Source organism: Pan paniscus, chromosome 1, assembly GCF_029289425.2.
Source record: "Pan paniscus chromosome 1, NHGRI_mPanPan1-v2.0_pri, whole genome shotgun sequence".
NCBI lineage: Eukaryota > Metazoa > Chordata > Mammalia > Primates > Hominidae > Pan > Pan paniscus.
The window spans coordinates 15,571,689-15,594,633 of record NC_073249.2 but is presented as its reverse complement, the minus strand read 5'-3'; the positions used below and the strand labels follow the sequence as shown (position 1 = coordinate 15,594,633).

At 43.4% G+C, this 22,945-nt stretch overlaps 1 protein-coding gene across 1 annotated transcript in view; it reads left to right on the top strand.

Moving 5' to 3' along the window:
- Nucleotides 1-365: 365 nt before the first annotated feature.
- Nucleotides 366-22,945, top strand: part of KCNK1 (potassium two pore domain channel subfamily K member 1) — a 58,448-nt gene continuing 35,868 nt past the window's right edge. Inside the window, exon 1 of the mRNA XM_003824484.6 lies at nucleotides 366-830. Coding sequence (XP_003824532.1) covers nucleotides 476-830 — 355 coding nt within the window. The 5' untranslated portion in view covers nucleotides 366-475. The remainder of the gene's footprint in view (nucleotides 831-22,945) is intronic.

Genomic DNA, 22,945 nt, shown 5'->3' with positions numbered 1-22,945 from the left:
CAGCTAGAGTTTGGCTACTGGACCCAGGAAGGGAGGGAGCGGGAGGAGCTGGTGGCTGTCGGGTCGGGGTCTGGGCGCCACCGAGCGCCCGCCCCACCTCTGGAGTGCGCAGAAGGCGGTGCGTCCCGGGCCCCGGCAGCCCAGCCCAGGCGCTCTGGCCAAGTTTGCGCGCGGTCTCCGCTGACTCTCGGGTTACCTGAGCCGGCAACCACGTCAGCGCCACATCATCTGGGCTTTTTATATTGCAAGGAAACAGGAAAAGAAGGAAGAAAAACATCGCCCGAGAGAGCCAATCGCAGGAAGACGGCGCTGCCCGGAGGAGCGGGGCGGGCGGGCGCGCGGGGGAGCGGGCGGCGGGCGGGAGCCAGGCCCGGGCGGGGGCGGGGGCGGCGGGGCCAGAGGAGGCGGCGGGCCGCGCTCCGGCCGGTCTGCGGCGTTGGCCTTGGCTTTGGCTTTGGCGGCGGCGGTGGAGAAGATGCTGCAGTCCCTGGCCGGCAGCTCGTGCGTGCGCCTGGTGGAGCGGCACCGCTCGGCCTGGTGCTTCGGCTTCCTGGTGCTGGGCTACTTGCTCTACCTGGTCTTCGGCGCAGTGGTCTTCTCCTCGGTGGAGCTGCCCTATGAGGACCTGCTGCGCCAGGAGCTGCGCAAGCTGAAGCGACGCTTCTTGGAGGAGCACGAGTGCCTGTCTGAGCAGCAGCTGGAGCAGTTCCTGGGCCGGGTGCTGGAGGCCAGCAACTACGGCGTGTCGGTGCTCAGCAACGCCTCGGGCAACTGGAACTGGGACTTCACCTCCGCGCTCTTCTTCGCCAGCACCGTGCTCTCCACCACAGGTAGGGTATCCTGCGCGCCCCCTGGCCGCCCCGGCCACCTCGCCCACAACCCACACACCCCGGCCCCGGCGCCCCGGGCCCCTCTAACCCTCCCACCCCACCCCCCACCTTTCGCCATCCCGGCTCCTCCAGCCCGCCTCCCCTCACTGTCCTCCCGACCCTCCGACCTTCCCCTTACTGGCGTCCCCGGCCTCTGCCTGGGTGACTCGGGAGGGCAAGCCCTGCGGAGCCGGAAGCCAGAGAGGTGGCTCCAGACGTGACTTGGTTGTTGCCGTCCGTAACTCTGGGGAAGTGGTCCCTAACTTCGGCCTGGGTGGCTGCAGGTGCTTCCTCCCCTTGAGTTCTTTTTTCGCAACCCACTAAGCCAAACTGTCGGGTTTGAATGTGTAGCAGCACCTGGCCGCCGTGCGGCAAGGCAGCGGGATGATGGAAACTCACCACCTTCCTCCCGACCCCATCCCAGAGGCCGAGGCTGCAGTCTGGTACCTTCTAAAGGGTCACCTTCCGGAGTGTGCCGTCCCTTTGGACCATGCACAGATATTCCAGCTCTTTTGTACCTTGGAGGCAGTTTTGGGGGTAGCCGAGTGACATCACTCTGCTCTTCCCAGGTGACCTCTGGGCGGACAGGCCGATCCGGTTTCTTTTCAGAGTAGGAGGAAGGGTGAGGGAGAGTAAAGGAACCATAGGATTGCCTAAGATCTGACTTAATTGGGGCACCCTGATTCAGCAGTTCCTTCAACTTGAGGTGTGCGAGGCTCCCCATAAACTTCGAAGCGCCACGTCCCCGTACGACTCACCCGCGGGGCGCCCGGCCATGGAGGAGCCTCCTCAGGTGAAAGATGAGGCCGGGCACATGCCCCAGGGCTCGGTCACTGTGCCAGATCAGATGAATGAAGGCCGAATTTCCCCAGCCGGACCTAGTAAGGCACATACCCAGAGTGGAGATATCAGTTGGTATTTGGACAGTGGGAGGAATCTGAAAGAGCGTTCAGCACAGTCCCTTCTTTTGATCTATGAGATCCAATCTTTGAAATAATCCATCTCGTCATGCACAAGGTCACACACTTCCTAGTTACCAGTGTCGTCCTGGAACCTGGGCCTTGTGATTTCTCTGCCAGGACCACTTTGTAACCCCCCACCCCTCAACCTTTACAGGTGAATCACATCCCTTTGTGTGACTCCTAACTCTTCCTTCCTCCCCACCCCCCTCCACCACCCAAATTATTGTGTATAATTCCCTTTGGGCTATATCTTGTTGACTATCTTGGTAATTACTTGGTAATGAGTAATAATACACTATTCATGTAGATCACATGAAACAATTATTCGGAGGTCTGGGGTGAATTACTAAACTGATGTAAATCTACCCTGAAATAAACAGAAGTGGAATTCTAGCTTGTATTGTGAGATCTAAAAAACTGTTAAATGTAGCGCTAGACAAGACAGACCTGTTATCTCACTTTCCAAAGAATGCCTGTTCCCTTGCCAATACAATTTAATTTTTCTTTCCATAACTCTGCCTCCATTGTCTTTACCTAGTTCTCTGTTCCTCAGATCATTTAGGAGTCACCATGCCTTTCCTTTGGAGTATATTTGTGCTATATTGAGAGTCATTCATTCTTCCCAGAAGTAAGTGTTTCCATGGGGCTACAGAAAGTTTACAACTGGGTCACAATGTTGGGTAAACATTTCGAAGGATGCTTATAGCGTGTGGTGTTTTCTTACTAATGATATTGTGAGGATAGAACAAGAATAAGAACAGTTTCGAGGAAAAAGGTTTGCTTTTATCTGGGTGGGATTTTTCGTGACTCATGTATAGTCTTAACATCATATTGTCTAATTAAATGTTAAAAATTAGTTTATAATCTTGAATAGATGAAATATTCTTCCCAGAGGAGAATTAGAAAAAGGGATAGTTTCTGTTTAAGAAAGGGGTGGGGTGGGAATAGGCGTCTTATTATTGGTATTCAGATTGCTTTGTAGTTCCTAAGAAAGTCTGTATTCATGCAAAACAAGTGTTCATTTAAGAAATCAGTGCAAGGGGCACTTAAGGATAAACTAAATGAAAAATGTGCCTCTTGGTTTGTAAAGTTAGCACATCAATGAATTCTTGTTATATGAATACAACTATTCTAAATGAAAAGTACTCTTCTGTTGGCTTTGTACTGCCCCATTATTTGACACATTTGATATTTCTTAAGGTTTCAAAATTATAATTACCCATTATTTGATTCATTTGATGTTTTTTAAAGTCTTCAAATTATCATAGGTGCCCTGGCCATGAATCTTATAATGGGTGAGAAATCTTTTCTTCCCTACAAGGGGAAATAAAGAGATGTTAAATTGTGTGCTGGAAACAAACAATATTTTAAATCACTTGCTGGAAGCAGACAATTTTTTAGAGTAAAGCTGATGTGCTTCATTACTAGGAAAATATTTTCTGGAAAAGCGCCAACCAAATAAAATGAATTGCAATCGCTTTTCGTTTTTTGGGTGGATATTAGACATGTTGTGCTTTTTTTTTTTTTCTTTTCTTAACACTTCTAGTCCTTTTGAAGGCAAATCACTGAGATAATTGTTACCTAATTAATCAGTACAGTCAATCCTTGACTTATTCAGAATGCTGACAATGAGCATTACAAAGATGCTGTTATTGGTAGTCATTGTTGTAACACAGGCCCATGAGTGCTTTTATGTCAGAATCTTCTCACCCCGGAATGTACAAACTTCCGTTTCTGGAAGGAACTGAGTAAAGTCTTCATGGTCTACTTGGAAGAAGGCTTAGGTTGGTAATTCAGCAATAGTCTTCTCATTCTGTGCTTTGCCAAAGACTCTGAATTATTTCCAGCAAACAATTTAACATCTCTTTATTTCCCTTTGTAGGAAAGAAAAGATTTCTCACCCATCATAAGGTTCATGGCCGGGGAACTTATAATAAAATGCAAATTAACAAGATAAAAGCACACACATTTAGTTAATATAAGTTTTAGATGACATAGACGCCTTTAGAAATAAAGACCCCAAGAAACAGGGAAGTTTATGTATTTTTAGGGACAGTTGTGTAGACGAATGATTGGAGAACAAAAGGATATGATCTGACTGAGCGCGGTGGCTCACACAGGTACTCCCAGCGTTTTGGGAGGCCAGGGTGGAAGGATTGCTGGAGCTCAGGAGTTCAAGACTGCAGTGAGCTATGATTGCACCATTGCACTCTAGCCTGGGCAGCCGAGTGAGACCTCATCTCTACTAAAAGTTAACAAAATTAGCCCGGAGTGATGGCATGTGCCTGTAGTCCCAGCTACCTAGAAGGCTGAGGCATTGAGTCTAGGAGTTTGAGGCTGCAGTGAGCTGTGATTGAGCCACTGTGTTCCAGCCTGGACAACAGAGCAAGACTCTGTCTTGGAGGGGGAAAAAAAAGAACAAAGAGGATATGATCTAAAAAGCTAATAAACTGGAGGAATTTAGCAAGGCCTATTTGTTCAGATTTTTCTTGGAATCTCTGTGTCTTCAAAGATAGAGCATTCCTTTTCTCAGGATATAGGATGGGCTCCCATGTAATGAGGGTCTTCTTCAAAGGAAGGGCAGAGCTTCAGGGAAGAAGGTTAAGAGGAAGGCGAGAATGATCTTCCTGCTTCTGCTGTTTTCTCAAATGCTAAGGTGCCCTGTTTGGGGGTCGCATGCCCTGAACTCCATCACCCTTCATTCTAAAAGATACAGCAACATCTGCGTAGGAATCATATGAGAACGAGTGAAACACTGCAATACAGTTTTGAGCTTTTCAGAAAGAAGAGTTGTATACAAAAAAAAAGGAAGTATTATAGACTGCAGAATTTCCCACAGAACTTTTATACTGTGTGTTTTTTTTTTCCCCCCCAAGGATTGAGGAAATAATGTCCAGGTGATATCTGGGGAGTAAGAAATAATTATTAAACTTTGGTAGCCATCTAAAACTTTGGACAGTGTCATTCATTCTTAAGAACAATTTGTGATGTTGATTTACTAAAGTTTACTTCTTTATTCATTCCCCAAAGCAAGGCCATGTTATGATGACAACTGTTGGGTAAAAATACAGTTTTTGCCCAGGCACGGTGGCTCACGCCTGTAATCCCAGCACTTTGGAAGGCCGAGGCAGGCAGATCACGAGGTCAAGAGATCAAGACCATCCTGGCCAACATGGTGAAACCCCATCTCTACTAAAAATGCAAAAATTAGCTTGATGTGTTGGCATGCACCTGTAGTCCCAGCTACTCAGGAGGCTGAGGCAGGAGAATGGCTTGAACCCGGGAGGCGGAGGTTGCAATGAGCCGAGATCGCACCACTGTACTCCAGCCTGGTGACAGAGCAAGACTCCATCTCAAAAAAACAAAGAAACATAAAAACAAAACAAAACAAAAAATAATTTTTGTATTCATGCAGTATACAAACTTTTAGTACCTTTTGCTGCTTTGTAAATGTGGGATCCATGTGACAGCTCAGTTCCTGTTCCTTTTTGTTTATTTTTATTTTTTAGAGATAGGGTCTTGCTCTCTCACTCAGTCTGGAGTGCAGTGACACCATCGTGGGTCACTTCAGCCTCTAACTCCTGGGCTTAGTTGATCCTCCCACTTCAGCCTCCTGAGGAGCTGGGACTACAGGGGCACACCACTGCACCTGGCCAATCTTTTTATTTTTCTTTAGAGAGGGTGGTCTTGCTTTGTTGCCTGGGTTGGTCTCAAACTTGTTGCCTTAAGCTATCTCCCACCTCAGCCTCTCAAAGTGCTGGGATTACAGGCATGAGCCACCATGCCTGGCCCCTGTTCCTGCCATTGGTAGCCCTGGTGCCTTTAGCCAGGGTGCTGCTTTATACCTATTTATGAAGAGATGCATTGAAACTCTAGTTAAAGTGTTCAGTAAGTGAACTTAATTGGGCTTGGTGTACAGTGGCTTTTGATTAAGGCAGGTAGGGAGCTGCTACAACATAGGTAGTTTTCAAATAAAGAAGATGGGAAGAGGCAGTGGGGGATGCTGGACTGATCCTTAGTTGTCAAATTATTTTCAGTAGTACAAATGTGTTGTTACCATCAACAAATACTTGTTGCGCTTTTAGAATAGAGTGAAGTGGGCCAGACACGGTGGCTTATGCCTGTAATCCCAGCACTTTGGGAAGCCGAGGCAGGTGGATCACGCGGTCAGGAGTTCAAGACCAGCCTGGCCAACATGGTGAAACCCCATCTGTACTAAAAATACCAAAATTAGCCAGGCGTGGTGGTGCACACCTGTAATCCCAGCTACTCGGGAGGCTAAGGCAGGAGAATTGCTTGAACCTGGGAGGTGGAGATTGCAGTGAGCCAAGATCACACCACTGCACACCAACCTGGGCAGCAGAGCGAGACTCCTCCGTCTAAGCGAGGGGGGCGGGGGGGCGGGGGGGCAGGGGGGTGAAGAATAGAACGAAGTGGGCGAACTAGGGCCCCTGGACCTAATCTAGCCCACCACCTGTTTTTGTACTGCCAGAGCTAAGAATGGCTTTATATTTTCAAATGGTTGGGACAAAAAAAAAAAAAAAGAAAAAGAAAAATAATGTTTTCTGACACAGTCAAGTTTTATGAAAATCAAATTTCATTGTCCATAAACACAGTTTTATTGGTGTGCAGCCACACCTGTTTGCTTCTGTATCATTTATGACTGCTTAGCAGCTAAGGTGGCAGAGTTGAATAGTTGAACAGAAACCATGTGGCCACAAAACCTAAAATATTTACTGTCTGACAAAAAAAGTCTGCTGACATCTGCTTCAGAATGATACTTGAAAGGTACACTAAGAGTATTCTGAGTATTTCACTTTCTTCTGGGAAACTTTGTGTAAGAAAGTTCAGCTTCTCAGACTTCTTTGTGCTGTTGTTCTAAGTGGTATGCAACATTGAATAAATTATGTATCACCACCAACCACTTTCAAAGCAAATGTTTATTTCAGATGCCACTTACTTGTGGTCCAATTTGTGTCACTGCTTTTTTTTTCCTTTAATGATGACAGTCTACACTTCACATTGTGATTATCTTATCTAAAATGTGCAATAAATACTAAATTATATCTACTATAGAATTTACATAAAATTAAACAAGCAAACTCTGTATTAGCCGGAAGAGAGATCCAAAATCCCATATTCTGATGTTTGTGCTCTGTATTCACAGGTCTTGATTTTGAGCCTTTACATTTAATTCTAGAAGTTTTAATTATCTGGTTTTCAAGCCTATAATATAAGAAATTACAGAGGGAAAGGCACAGCTATGGGGAAATAGACATGGCAGGTTATAAAAAGATAAATAGTTAAAAAATTCCAAACTAAAATTTTATTTTAAAATAACATCTTTATTGAACCCTTTATATGTGCCAGGCAATGTTTACACATATTCGTTTCCATGCATTGCAATAAACTGATGAGATATAGGTATCATTGTCTTCACTTTGCAGAGGATGAAACGGAAATTAATAGGTTGAACAACTTCTCTACTTAGGTCCCAAAGCCGGAAGTGACATGGTCTTAATTTGAACGCAGTTATGTCTAAGAACCTGAGCTTTAATAGCATCTGGGCATCGGAGCTTGTTATGGGCCAAATCGTCTCCCTCAAGTTCTTATGTCGAAGTTCTACCCTCAGTATTTCAAAATGTGACTGTATTTATAGATAACATCTTTAAGGAGGTGATTACGATAAAATGAGGCCACAGTGAGAAGGTGGCCATCTGCAAGCCAAGAGAGGCCTCAGAAGAAATGAAGCTTGCAGACACATTGATCTTGAACTTGAAGCCTCCAGAACTTTGAGAAAATACATTTCTGTTGTTTAAGCCACCCACTTGTGATATTTTGTTAAGGCAGCCCTAGCAAACTAATATAGAGGTACATGATAGTTTTTATTTAGTTGCACAAAACCCATACAAATAGTGGAGGACAAGAGACAGAATCTTTTAAGTCTTTAGTCTTGCAACGAACAATTTTATGTACCTGAATGGGACATCATTGTTTTAGAGCGCAATATAGTAATCCACGTCCTTGAATCATCAAGAAAAATATCTCAACGTTTCTACTTAAGAAGGCAGGGAAGTGTATAATAAATCCTAGAAACATTTCCACCCAATAATGGTCAAAGAGAAGAGATTCTTAGTGTTTAAATCTGTGAACTCATACCTGTCTATAAAACATACCAGTTTTTAGTATTTTGAAGGTTTGGGTTTTTTTTTAACTATAAATTTGTTATTATCTATGCCTATTTTATAGCCCCTGGAAGATACTGCTACTATTATCAATAACGTGGAAGAAATGATGTCTTTCCTTTTATGACATAACTGTGAGTCCTATCAAGGACAGAATCTTTGATTGAACCAGTATCCTAAGGGAACTCTGGTGCTCTCAGAACAAGCTATTTTATGACATTGCTCATTGGAGTGTTACTGTGTGTGACTGTCATTTTATAGCCCCCGGAAGATACTGCTACTATTATCAATAACTTGGAAGAAATGATGTCTCTTCTTTTATGACATAACTGTAAGTCCTATCAAGAACAGAATCTTTGATTGAAGCAGTAACCTAATGGGAACTCCAGTGCTTTGAGAACAAGTTGTTTTATGACATTGCTCATTGGACTGTTGCTGTATGTGAGTGTCTGTTGTCTTTGGAGCATGTGAATTGCTGACACTCAATTGTTTTGACCCATAAAAATGGCAATTCCACAAGGTTCAGTTTACTACAAGGTTGGTTTCAGGGACAGAAATCTCATCTGCCTCATATACTCTGACATACTCAGAGTTGCACCGTGCTGGGTTTTATTCTCCAAAGACATCTTCCAATTGTATTATTGACAAATCTGTGAAATACTAAGGTGCTGAAGTTCTCCATTGACTGTGTCATGCCCAGGTGGCTTATTCAAGGCAGGAGATAAAGGTTGTCACTTTATTGGAAAGCAAGCAACTTTTGGGGTGTTTTATTGACTCCTGTGATACTTCTATCTCCTAGACTCAGTCTGTACTCTGACTTTCTTTGTTTCTTTTGCATGGATCCCTTATTTTTTGTTCAATCCCCAAAGTTGGTGGCCCACTCTCTGTCAGCAGCATATTGCAAGGTGATGCCCCCGATCTGAGGCTGAATGGAGGAAGAAAGAGAATAGGGAGTTGGAGATGTAGAGTTTGTGCACCTGAAAGGACTGTGGGATTGTCTCCTTGAACTTGAGTCAGATCAGAAGGGCTTATCTGTGACTTTCTACTGGTTTTCATGTTTGCCTTCTTTAATTTGGAAAACAGCTGATTGTTATATTGATGAGATTAATTTGCTTAGGTTAGACATGGGAGTGTTTTTAATTTGCTACCATCTGCTTGATCCCAGATCAGAGTCTAACTTTTTGCATTAGCTCCTCTGACTGGGGTTGACCAACTTTGTGAAATAAAAGCCTGCCCGCTGCTGCCTCTGAGACTCAGTTATTAGTACCCATGGAAGGGCTTTAGGCAGAAAGCTCTCAGGGAACTCAGAGAGAGTCGGTGAAATCATGGCTGATGCATTCAGAGGACAGAAAGCCAGGCACAGAGTGTTAAATACAACATTTTCTCACCCATATGTGGAAGCTAAAAAAAGTTAAACAGTTTTTCTAATGCACTAACTTCTGGGATTATCTTTTCAAAAAGAAACAATGGAAGATAATGAAAACAAATGGAAATGGTTAGCAAGAAAAAAAAAAAGATTGGCTTTATAGAAGTGAAAAGTAAATGGAGCATACTAGCATCTGGGAAGGGTACGGGGAGGGGGGATGGGGAGAGATTTGTTACAGGATACAAAATTACAGCTAGATAGGAGGAATAAGTTCTGGTTGTCTATACCACTGTAGAATGACTATAGTTAACAGTAATATATAGTTTCAAGTCGCTAAAAGAAAGGTATTAAATGTTCCCAACACAAAGAAATGATAAACATTTGAGATGATGGATATGGTAATTACCCTGATGTGATCACTGTACATTATGTGTATTGAGGTATCACTGTGTACCTCATAAATATGTAAAATTATTACGTGTCAGTTTTAAAAAGAAGAAAGAAACCTTTTGTTTTTTGTTATTGAGACGGAGTCTCGCTCTGTCACCCAGGCTGGAGTGCAGTGGCGTGATCTCAGCTCGCTGCAACCTCCACCTCCCAGGTTCGAGTGATTCTCCTGCCTGAGCCTCCTGAGTAACTGGGACCACAGGCGCATGCCACCATGCCCGGCTAACTTTTGTATTTTTAGTAGGGACAGGGTTTTGCCATGTTGGTGGCCATGCTGGTCTTGAACTCCTGGCCTCAGGTGATCCACCTCAGCCTCCCAAAGTGCTGGGATTACAGGTAGCGTGAGCTACCGCACCTTGCCAAAAAAGCTTTCTTTAAAAAAAAGAAAGTAAACCTGAAACTATTCAAGTCAAAAAACAAAACAAAAGCAGGTAGAATGTTTCTAAGGGATTTAGAGAGAGTAAAACATGTTAGGTTTCATTTCTCTGAGTATGATCAATAGAGTTGGAGTTGGAGGCTCCAGTTGTTTACGGTCATCCCTTGTTATGTGGGGGGCTCTGTGACCTGAGTTAAGCTATTTACTCAAGTTGATGCCCCAGTTCCCTATTCACTCTGCTTCACTGAAGCCTCTTGGGGCTTATTCAGACAATGGTTTCATCATTTCGTCTGAATAGAGTCTGAAGAGTCTTTGGTGGAAGTATGCACTGAGGAGGGAGGCTGCAGAAGTGCCCTATCCCAGGAAAGTGTGCTCCCCAGGGCGCGCTGAGCCAGGCACACACAGGACTTGGGGCTACTGAGAAGCAGGTTCTTTTCAGGTTCTGTTGTCCCAGGCACCTCCTCCATTTCTTCCCGCTCTTTCTCCACAGCACTTAGCTTTCTACCTGCTGGTTCCCGTAACATCTGTCTTCACCTGGCCTCACCTGTCTTCACCTGGCCTCACCTGTCTTCACCTGGCCTCACCTGGCACCTGGTTCCCATAGCACCTCTCTTGGCCTCACTTGGCATCCCTAGCACTCAACAGGTGCTCAAAAGGAGCAACTTAAGGCACATTTCATCACATGTCTGAATCTCTGTCCTTTTCTGAAAAATGAAGAAGGTTCTAAAGATGTTACTTCTATTCAAGAGACTTTAGATATAACTTTATTCTCTTGATGAAGAAACAGAGGCCTGCATTGCCAAAATGGGTTTTGAAGCTATTCATATAAAAACAATGATATCTGGGAGGCCTCATGTGTACTCGGTGCACCACAAAAGGCCCTAAGTGATATAAAGAGAAGAGAGGCATTCATTCCTCTCTGAGTATTTGTGGAGCACTTTGGTTACTAGGTACTACTCCAGGCACTTAGGGATATGTCAGGGAACAAAACCACAAAAATCACTTTTGCCCTCCTGGATGTGTCAGTCTGGGTTGGGATCGGAGATACAATTGTAGGGGCCAAGAGAAAACTTCTCCTTCACCCTCTGAAGTTTCACTGAAAATCACCTGATAAAAGGCAGATTAATAGGAGAAAAGGCATATACAGTTGCTTGATCATAGTTTATGTGACATGGGAGCCTTCAGAATGAAGACCCAAAAATACAGGGGAAACCATTCACTTTTATGCTTAGGTTCAACAAAGTATAAACAGGTGTGTAAAAAATAGGATTGGACCAAAAGGGAATGATCTAAATCTTATAAGACCAAGCGGGGAAGCCCAGCAAGGCCTGTTTGGAATCTTCTCGGCCTCTCTGAGCATGTATTCCTTCCTTCTGGGTGTGGGGCAGCACCCTCTCTGGAATGGGGATTCTTATGACCTACAGTCAAACAAGATGGGTCATATAATTTCATTGGCCACTTTTACATAGAAAGGTGGAGGAAAAGTTTTATGGTTTTATGGCTGGCTTTGGGGAAAATGGGGTTCTGGTCTCTAGGATCCACCTTGGGGAAGAGGTATTCCAGATTTTATGGCTAGCCTGGGGGAGGATGAGGGGTGAGAGATAGGAGGGCAGGAGAAGGTCGGAGAAAAACTTTTGCTTCTGGGACCTTGATTTTGGGTTATCATTTTCTGAGCTCCAGCATGAACAAAGAGATAACTAAGGGAAATGCACAGGATGTTAGGTGGTGATAGGTGCTCAGGAACAACAATGCAGAGCAAAGGAGATGGGGAGTGTGTGATTAGTCTATGGTGAAGGGGGCAGAGTCCAGGATCGTAGTCTTCCATGAAGTTGCCCGTGAAAGCCTTACTGAGAAGATGGCACTTACGTAAAGAGTGAGAGGAGGTGGGGAGTGCCTTATGCAGTTTTCTGGGGAGCTGTGTTCCAGAACAAAGGCACCTATTGGAGGTGCAGCTAGAAAGTGACTGTGGCTGGAGCTGAGTAAGAGGGGAGTGATGAGGTCAGGAAGAAGGGGAGGGAGCAGATGCTGTAGGATGTCCTAGGCCACTGCAAAACATCTGGCTTTTATCTGAGCTAGGGGAAAAGCACCAGGAGATTTTGAGCAAAGGGTTGACACAATCTGACTGACTGTTCCAACGCGTTCACTCTGGCTGGTGTAGGAGGGCAAGGCTGAGGCTGAGACTAAAAGGAGGCTCTTCTGATGACCCAGGGGGTCATCGGACCACCGATGCCTCTCGGTGACTCAGAAAAGTGGTGATGAGAAGTGGTCAGATTCTGGATTCATATTGTTGGCCAAACCATCTGGCTTTGCTGATGGATTGGATGTGAGGGGTAAAAGAAAGAAGAGTGAAGAATGACCCCCGGGTTTCTGACCTGAGCCCCTGGCAATGTGGTTCTTCTTTACAGACCAAAGGAAGGCCATGGAAGGAGAAGGTGTTGGATAAAGAATCTCAAGCAGGTTCCAGAACCTGCTGAACTTGAGATCCCTTTCGGGTGTCCAGGAGGATCTATCTACACAAGGCACACAGTAAACCCTAAAGGGGCGTGATGAGGGCCACACTCGGAGTGTAGGTGACAGTGCCTTCTGTTGGTACAGCATGCCGTGATGTCATGTTGTATCACACACATCGATTAACTCACTGCAGAGGCTGAAGAAGGCTTTTGGGGGTGATATCTGATTTTGACCTTGAAGGAAAACTAGAATGTCAATAAGTAGAAAAGAAAGAAGAGGTCATTCAGACTGAGAATGTGAGTTCCCTGGGCTGACCTGCCATTTAATGAATACATTTAACAACAGCGTTAAATACTTCCAGGCTAAGAAAGAGTACCTAAACTGTAATATTGTTTTCTAATTTAATATTACAAAAGGTTGTTTGGGAAACTGTAGAGAAAGCCCCCAAAAGAAGTATTTGCTTCATATTTTCTTAAAATTAACAGTAGGATATTTAGTATTTGATATAATCGTTTAATAAAAATTATATTTTATATAATTCAAAGAATAAATAAATATCTCCAGTACTCTTTTAAGGAGTAGCTAATATTAAATAAAGCCACCAAGGAATGAATCTAGGTGGTTTCTGTTTTTAGGAAGTGAGTAAGTAAAACATGATTTTTTTTTCACAAACAATCTAAACATTTTAGGAGTGTGTCAGGTTCAAATAAACACATTGACGATTTTTACAGTTTGTAATGATGGGAGGATTTTCATGTGACTCTCAGAAAAACACCTGAGTGATTTTCATTTTTACTGCATTGATGCTTTACTGTTTGAAATGATCCCACGAGTATAACAGGGCTGGCTCCTTGCTCATTATTGATCATCTAAACATCTTCTTTATTTCCCTCAAATACTGTATTTTTTATGAAGCCACAGCTTGTAAATAACAGGAAGGGAAATAAAGTGTTTTAAACTAGAATTAAAAGGTTAAAATATGGTTGTAACTAACATTCTTCAAATGTTTGAACACGGGTTACCAAGGCACTTAATTATTTAAAAACCATGGTTAGATGGATTAAGTTAATTAAAGAACCTGGAGAGACTGTTCCGCAGCTGCCTACGTGTCAGACTGACTCAGAAATTCTGACTCAGAAATTCTGAGTAGCAAAGCACCCACATCGCTACCTACCTGCCACCCAGTGCTCTGACACGAGCCATCTCAGAAAAACAGTCTGTCGCCCACGGGCCAGCTCCAGCAGATGCACCTCGCAGTGGGAGGGTGGGCGGGTGCGGATGAGCTGAGCCGTTTCGCACCCCCAAACAGCAGGGAAGAGCACTGTTGTGTGGATCCACAATCTGTCATCCACTGCTACTCCCATCTCACCCTCCCCTCCACTGCAGAGCAGCTGATGTTTGAAAATCCAACCAACCAAGATGGAATAAAGAAAAAAACCTAAAATTTTAAGAAAGCTGGGGAGCACAAAAAAGCAAATTTCTGTTAGTAGTTGATGGGACGTGACCTAAAGCAATATTTGCTCTTTCAGCAACTCTGGTGGAACACCAGAGTTATTTGTAATCTGAATGAGGCTAAAAGGACATGTTTGGCACCTGAACTTGCCTGTCTAGATTTTCTGTTTCGCTTCACTCAGAACTATGTTTTGTGCGTTGACTTGTGTTAGTCATCTCTACCCAGATGTCTGGGCTGTGTCGCATTGACCCAGTGGCAGTGGAGTATGTGTGCCCTCAGAATTTCTTCTGCCTGTCTTCAGTGTCCCAGTCTCTACACAAGCTCAGCTAAGGGCGGTGCCATCTCACAGGAGCATTCCCTCATAACCATCACTGGCTTGGGGAATGGAGCTGGCAAATCAAATTGTCATCGGTGATATCAGACTGAATGAATACTATTGAAAAGTCCAACCTCGAAGATGGAAACAGTAGGTATTGGAGAATCCAGAAGAGGGAAGGATGGAAGGAGGGCCAGGGTCCAGAAACTACCCGTTGGATACTATGTTCACTATTTGAGTGATGAGTTCATGAGAAGCCCAAGCCTCACCATTATGCAACATACCCAAGTAACACACCTGCATACGTACCCCCGAACCTAAAGTACAAAAGAATAGTAACAATTTAAAAAGTCGGCCGGATGTGATGGCTCACGCCTGGAATCCCAGTACTTTGGGAGGCCGAGGTGGGCAGATCACCTGAGCTCAGGAGTTCGAGACCAGTCTGGCCAACATGGTGAAACCCTCATCTCTACTAAAATTCAAAAATTAGCCAGGCGTGGTGGTGGGTGCCTGTAATCCCAGCTACTTGGGAGGCTGAGGTGGAGAATCGCTTGAACTTGGGAGGCAGAGTTTGCAGTGAACTGAGATTGTACCACTGCACTCCAAGCCTGGGCAACAGAGCAAGACTCTGTCTCAAATAATAATAATAATAATAATAATAATAATAATAATAAATTTTAAAAGCCCAACCTAATGTAGTGAAAAGTGAGAATCATGAATTATTTTTAGGGAAAATGTTTATGTTCAGAGATACTGAATGACCTTACATAGACTGAAGTGAATGTGTGGATTGGAAGTGTGAAAGCATTGAACTGGGGATTGGTGGCCTGGGTTCTCTTCAGACAAGAATTCACTGTGGATTTCTCTAGATTTCGGTTGCTTCAGCTATACAATGAAAAGGCTAAGTAAGACCCCCTTCTAGCTCTAACATTTTATAATCCTAGGTCTTTGGAATATTTACTGAGTACATCCCAACATGTGGGGATGCATTAAAAAATAATGTAAAGGGATAATCACTGAAATAAAAAAGCCCACAGCCAGCTGGGGAGACTCGACTGAAACATCAAAGTCCCAGAAAGCTGCATAGGGTGTAGAGACCTAACTGTTGAATTGTATGGGACCCCATGGTAATTGGGTAATTGGGTAAGTGGGTAACATCTGTAGGACTTTGACAGGGAGATGGCTGACGTGGTCAGGGAAGCTTTATGGAGTAGGTGCATTGAGTTAAACAGGCAGTATGGTAAGGTTAGGTAGAGTGGGCCGGGGAAGAGGGCTGTTAAGGAAAGGGACATATACTCAGCACACACATCCAGAAGTGGAAGGCGGCCTCGCCTTAGAGAGACCATGAGGGTGCCAGCCTTTCAGAGCCAAAGCTCCCTGCTGGCACACAGCAGCAGGCGACAGGCACTGAAGGTGGAGGTGAGACGTGGGAAGCAGATCTGGCACTTGAGTCAGTAGAAAATGGGAGCCTCTGTAGGCTCCTGGTCCTGCACCATGATAAATAGCCTGTCCTGCAGCCTGGCTTAAAACAGGGAAAGCTGGAGTTAGGCAACAGAGTGCCTAGCTTTCTCAGTCATTCAAACACAAGCACGGAAGAAGAGATTGCACTGACCAGAGGACCGCCAGGGTGTGACGCTCCGTAGTCGCAGGGATGAAGGAAAGCCATGGGCAGAGCTTGTCATGGACAGCTCCTAGGTGGACATAAATAGAAACTCATTGGTTCTGGGGCACGGCGGGAAGAGGGAGATGGCCCTGGACGGCCGCACCAAGAATTTCACAACCCAAACCCGACTAGAAAGCCTGGGTGAGTAGCGAAGTTGTTGCTGTATGTAGGAATATAAGTTTTTTCTGGATGTGTATGTGGCAGGGGATATAGAAGGGAACAACCCCAGTTCTGTGTCTCTTCACCTCCTGATACCTGTGTGGGCCGGCCCGACCCCAGACATCAGGTGTTCTTCTGAGAGGTGGGCAATGGGAGCTGGTTCCACCATCCGAATTCTCATGGATTCAGCCGTAAAATGATGAGTAACCTCTCAAGGGTGTACCTGTAGGATGCTGCTTGTAATTCCTGTGTCAGTTAGTTACAAATGGGTACTTCTAAGTAGTTTTGGAAGCGTTTGAGTAGTTGCTGCAATCGTGTTTATACTGTTAATTGGCTTTAAATAAATTATTTTTTGTCAGAGCAAAACCCCAACTTCAGTTCAGTTCCTACGTCACTGAGTTGTAACTTAACTAAGCTTTAGTTTACTCTCATCTTTAAAAGAAACAGGCATTCTTTGCATTTTGTACAATGCTTTGCATTTTGTAATTGTTCAAGATAACTTCTTGGTACATTGGCCTCAGATTAAGGATATCTGGCTTCTCTTTAATCTCTTACTATTTTCATTTTTGCTCTAGGGCTCCCAATATTACAAGTCTGTTCTTGACAAGGAAGTTGGGATGACGGAACTACTGTATGAAAACTCAGAAATGCTCAGAAGTGCAGACCTTTGGTTCTGTTTTCTTCCTCATCAGATAGGAATTTTTTTTAACTACGCACAGAATCACACTTGCAAAGTCTTCTTTTCCTTCTTGTTACTTTATTTAGAAGCTGTGAACTCAAGAAGTAGGTCCCATGTTGAATCTACATGTGCGCAGGTGATTCTTTTAGCCAAGTCATTTCCACACTCATGCCCAAGTCTGGAGATACACAGGTATGTGGAAATGTTTGAAAAGCAAAGCCAGGTTGATGAGACTTTCAGTCTCTTGATAACCTGTCATCTAACCTCTGAGGGTCCACTCAGGTAAATGTCAATGTCAGACATGCTACCTCTCCAGGTCACCTTGGTCAAGTGCACTCTCAGAGCAGTGAGAGCACCATAGAAACTTGATACATAGCTTGTTTGCAGCAAAAGAGAGAGGTAGATATTAGCATTTCCAAAAGAGCTACTTAAAACAATTATAGTAGGTTGAATATGAGCCCTATAATAATGTCGCCCTTACTTCTGTTCTTACATGTTCTGACAAGGAAAAGACCGTGCCTCATCTCTGGCTCTCAGAATTGTCCATCATCCACAGTCTATTTTATTTATACCTACGTGGTAACTGCTAACTCAAATAGGCGTGATGGTGACCGATTATCATTGTGTTTCCCTTTGCCACCAGGTGCAGGATTCTGACAACATCAGGATATGAAAGGTTGTCACTCACTGAACCCCTAATGCGTGTTTAACTGTTGGGGAAGAATGGGAATCACTGCCCTGAGACACAGAATTTAATTAGGCCTGCTTCTTTATGTTTCTCTTTAATGATAGGATTTTAAGCTCAACGGTTATCAGCTCAAAAGCAGAAAATGTTCATTCCCGTTTGTGCCCTGGTATCTTGAAGAATGTGCAGTAGGTGAGCTCGCCATTAATCTAACTGAATTTCTCCCTGCTTGTAGACATTATGGTTTTGAAAGCAGCCTTCTAAGAATGCACTAAAGTTACCCTCACTCATCATCTCTACTCTGCAAGTCTAAAAATGTGGCGTGTGTCAGGGTACACAGTAAGACAATTCATTTATTTTAAAGTGTTTCCATTCTCCACTCATTTCCTCATCTGTGCAGTGAGGCTGAGCTAGAATTTAGCTGTGTGTTCCTAAAGAAATGTGCTCACTGTTTTCACACATTAGCCTTGTTCCTATGCTGGGTCTGATTACATGCTGATAGATTCTGCTTTTTTTCTAAGCAAGTAATTCTCCTTTTCCCATTAAATGCAGAGGTAGAGGGAGGAGTTTCATCCGGAAATGCCCCTGATTGAGACTGTCTTCTAGGTTGGTCCCCTTTGGCTCAAACAGAGGGAACCACTGCATTAGGCTTGACAGAGGTCTCAGGTTCAACCTGGCTATAGCCCTGAAAGTCAGTTGGACAGCAGTTGCCCAAGATGCCATGACAAAATTTACCCATCCTGTTCCCTCTTCCACGTGCGTGCTGCTGTGCTTACTGGAACAGGAAAACATTGCGTTGTCTTCTGCTAAGTGGGAACAGGATATTTGGCTGAAAAGCTTCTTAGCATGGGCTAATATGTGCTCTGTCCACTCAGCTCAGGGAACTCTCTCATTTTATTCCCACAGGCTGCTGCTTAAGTTAATGATTTCTTTGATGACAGGTTCTGCATGAATTCACTTTAACATCGTTGCTCTGTTTTCTACTCTTTTTTTCTCCCTAAAAATGTGAGCTCTAATTTGAAGCTAATAAGTTTTGACATGCAAGCAACCAAATTACTGGATAGAGCAAGGAGAATATTTTATTAGTAATTTTGACCAGATAGGGTGGTAAGGTCAATTAATGAACTAATGAACCTCACAGTTCATTTTTTCATAACCCTACCGGGACTGGATTTCTTTCTTTCTTTTTTTCTTAGCTGCCAACACTTGTCAGGATTCAATGTAGATGCTGCTGCTGGCTGTCCTGGTGGTGGTTTGATCTCTGTTGTGTGGGCTTCACAAGGGGCTCTGGTTCAGTGATTCCAGTAATGGCTACCACCAGGTGACCACATAGTGTGTGCTGCACACTGGATGTGACTTCTTTGTCCTTCCCTTCATTGGTGCTTCTGCTGTCCACTCACTGGTCTTAGAGGTCCTGGCTAGTCTTCCTGAGGATCGTGGGTTTGTGCCTCTTTTCAGAAGGAGCCCAGTGTGCAACTTCCTGACTGGCAACTCTGCTTTCTTTGTCCTCCTGCTGTTCTCCCTCATCAGGTTCATTAGCAGTTCAGCTCTCAGGACTTCGTTTTTTGGGGCATCCCATCTCTTAGGCAGTCTTTTCATGTAAAGACATTCGGAAGGAGAGCATCCTCTCTATTCTCAGAAATGTTTTGAAACCTATTTTCTCAGTGTCTTGTGTCTGCCTGCAGCTCCCAACCAGATCTTCCTCCTTGGCCTTTACAAAGACGAGGTTCATTTTTGTTGACTTGGGTTTGCTTCTGTCTGCCATTTCAATGATAACTGTGTTGATTTTTAGTGAGTGAATCGTATGAAAATAGCAACGAGAGCCTGGAGAAACATGGGGTAGAGAAGAGGAGGTTACAAGCAATACTGGTTTCTTTTGTGACCCTGAGAAATCTATCCCATACTAGATGGATTTGCCATTTGCCTTCTTCTGACAGGTATGAAATTGTCAAAGTATGTAAAAAAACAAACAAACAAAAAAAACCACACCACATTTTTAGAAGAAAGCTCCATTGGAGTATGTATTATAGGATTCTTCTGCAGAGCATTTTCATGTAGGTTATCATGTTAAAATAAGCTGGATTAACATAATGTCCTTGGGAAATGATGATAGCCCAATGAACTTAATGTTTGTTTTTCTGAAGGATTCAAGGAATATTCTTGAATCTGAGAATATGTGATTTCATTACACTCCTAAACCACCAATTCTGTAAGGTGAAATTTGAAGTTCTATTATCAAATAGGCCTATCTCTCTAGAAAAATAAAGTCATGGTGCTAATTTGTCTAAAATCTTGATTAATGCCCTGTAAAATACTAAATTTATTTAGTGTTTAGGAAAACTCTGAAAAGGACACAAGCTTTAGTATTGCAGTTTCCAGTGTCTAAAATTCCATGTTTTTTTCATTTTAGGAGGGATAGTTTTTGGTGGTTGTTTGGGGTTGGAAGAGAAGATTTTAAAGGAACAGATACAAACAGCCCATGATTTAAGAAGAAAACATTAAGCCTCGTTAATGGTAGGTGTTAGGGGAAAACCCTAACATTAGCCTTTAGTATAAGGAGGGAGTGAAATTAACATAGTCACAATCCGCAACACAGCAGTAGTTTATTCATTTATTAATAGCTGGGTACAAAAAAATTGTGAAGACATGTGCTTGGCAATGACTACGGTGAGAAGGGGACTATGAGAAATAGACACACACAATAAGAATATTTACATTTTGGGCCGGGCGCAGTGGCTTACGCTTATAATCCCAGCACTTTGGGAGGCTGAGGCGGGTGGATCACAAGGTCAGGAGTTTGAGACCAGCCTGGCCAACACAGTGAAACCCCGTCTCTACTAAAAATACAAAAATTAGCTGGGTGTGGTGGAGGGTGCCTGTAATCCCAGCTACTTGGGAGGCTGAGGCAGGAGAATTGCTTGAACCCAGGAGACGGAGGTTGAAGTGAACTGAGATCTCGCCACTGCACTCCAGCCTGAGTAACAGAGCTACTCTGTCTCAACAACAACAAAAAAGAAAAAGAAAAAGAAAAAGAAAATACATTTTGTAATAGCTTTTCAGGTTCTTAAACTGCTCTCACAAACTTCACTTCTCTTGGTAGTTAAAATGTTTATGTGCGGACAACAGGGCAGACACTAATGACTCCTGTTTCACAGATGTGAAATCTGAGGCCAGAAAATGTATCAATAAATGGCTGCTTAATGTGTAGCAGTTGGAAGTGGCAGTACAGGTACTCAAACCCAGGTGCTCAGACCGTCCCGGATGGAGGCTGTTGGAGAGAGTCAACGAGGTTGAAGGCAGAGTTTTTAGCAAAGCAGAGCTCATGGGATTGTTATGCCTCTGCAACAGTGACTTTAGCTTTATTAAGTGCCCTGGTTATTCTTTAGTAATAAGGGTCACTAGGGAAACTTCTGTTGCTAATGCTCATGCACTTACACTTCCTTAGAATCACTTAATGAAAAGCTGAAGGAAAAGCAAGATCATCTGTTGGGAGCAGACAGAAGCCTGATTAAGTTTTTCAATTTGCCAGTATGTCCTGCTGAGGCATACGAGTATGAAGTGGTCATTATGTCCAGACAGAACACTTCATCAAAGAAACAAGTGTTTCTTTTCCAAGTTAAATTGATATATATTATAACCCTCACTCGTACTCAAGGCTTCTACTCCTTGGCCCAGCTCCAAAAGAAAGAAGAGTGTTTACTTATAAATAATTCTCTAGTCCAATCTATGGACCGCTTAGGCCAATTCTTTAAAACAGAATTCTCCTAATAGCCAAAACAGGTAAATATCCAAGTGGCTTTTTTTCTTTTAGAAACTACTTTAAGATTGTGTTAACAGCAGTTATCAATTTGTGAAAGGAAAAATTATCATCTTTTTTATATAAATGTTTTATGTATGTACTTGGTTGGATGGGGAATATCCCTGAGGGTATAGTCACCACAGAAAAGCACAATAAATAATGATATTTAACTAGAAAATAAAAGCCATATTTAGTGTTTATTCAGGTCACACATATATTTTGAGTTCCACTGTGAGCCTGTCTCTGCTAGGCTTGAAATATGATAATAAACAACAGATAGTCTTTGTCTAAAGGCAACCTGGAATCTGCCTCCAAGACCATAACATTTTTGTTGCTTTTCATGCTTTTGAACTGTTGAGTAAAAATGGAAGCTTTAAGCCAGTAGGACATCACGACTATATATATTTTTTATTGGAAATTATAATACTTCTTTACTATGATTTGGTTAATAACATGTTAATAAGCCATAAGCCAATAATTTTTTTTTGTTAAAAACTAAGCTATGAATTTGCTTTTGCCTAATGAAATTTATTCAATCATTTGCTGATCCATTTATTCATACTTGGGCAAAATATTTTGGGGGCACCTACTGTGTGCCAGGCATGTTTTTAGATGCTGAGGAACATCAGGGAACAACAGACTAAAATTCCTGCTATGTAATATCTATTTCAGAAGGCAAGAATGACAATAATATAAATAAATAAAGCATAAAATATTTTACATAAAATAAGTGTTAAGAAAAAATACAATAAAGCATTGAAAGGTGATATAAGGTTTGCATTGAAGAGAACGTTGATATTTTATATACAGTGACTTGGGTAGGCTTCTCTGAGTAGGCGACCTGAAGTTGGTGAGTAAGCCAGCTCTGTGCATAATAGGGGAAAGACCATTCAGGCCATGGGGGCAGCCACGTGCAAAGGCCCTGAGCCAGGAGTATACCTAGTATCGAGCTAAGAGGCCAGTGTGGCTGGAGCTGAATAAACAGTGGGGAGTCGTAGCAGATGAGATTAGGGAAGTAGTGGAGTCAGATCATGTAGGACCTTATGGGCCCTGATAAGGATGTTAGGTTTTGTTGTAAGCAAGTGAAGTTGAGGAGTAACATGATATCCTAGTTGAGTGAAGTTGAGGAGTAACACGATATCCTTGTTTTCTTAGGGTTGCTGTGGCTCCTGTTTATGGGAGGCTGGGGCCGATCAGGGAGACCAGCTGGGAAGCTATTACTATAATCCTCAGAGAGATCTCGGTGGCTTGGGCTACAGCAGGAGAGTGAGAGTTGGTGGATTCTGAATGTCACTCAATGGTAGAGCTAGTAAGATTTGCTGGTGGATTGGAAATGAGTGAAAGAGACAACAAGAGATAAGTGAGGCTGCAGGATTTTGGTTTGAGCAACAGTGAGAAGAAGGTGCCACTGACTGAGAAGAGCTAAACCCCAGTAGAGCCAAGTTGGGAGGTGGTGAAAAAAATCCAGGCGCTCAGCTGTGGATGTGTTAAGTTTAGATGCCTGTGTGATGGCCAAGTGGAGATGCAGAGGAAGA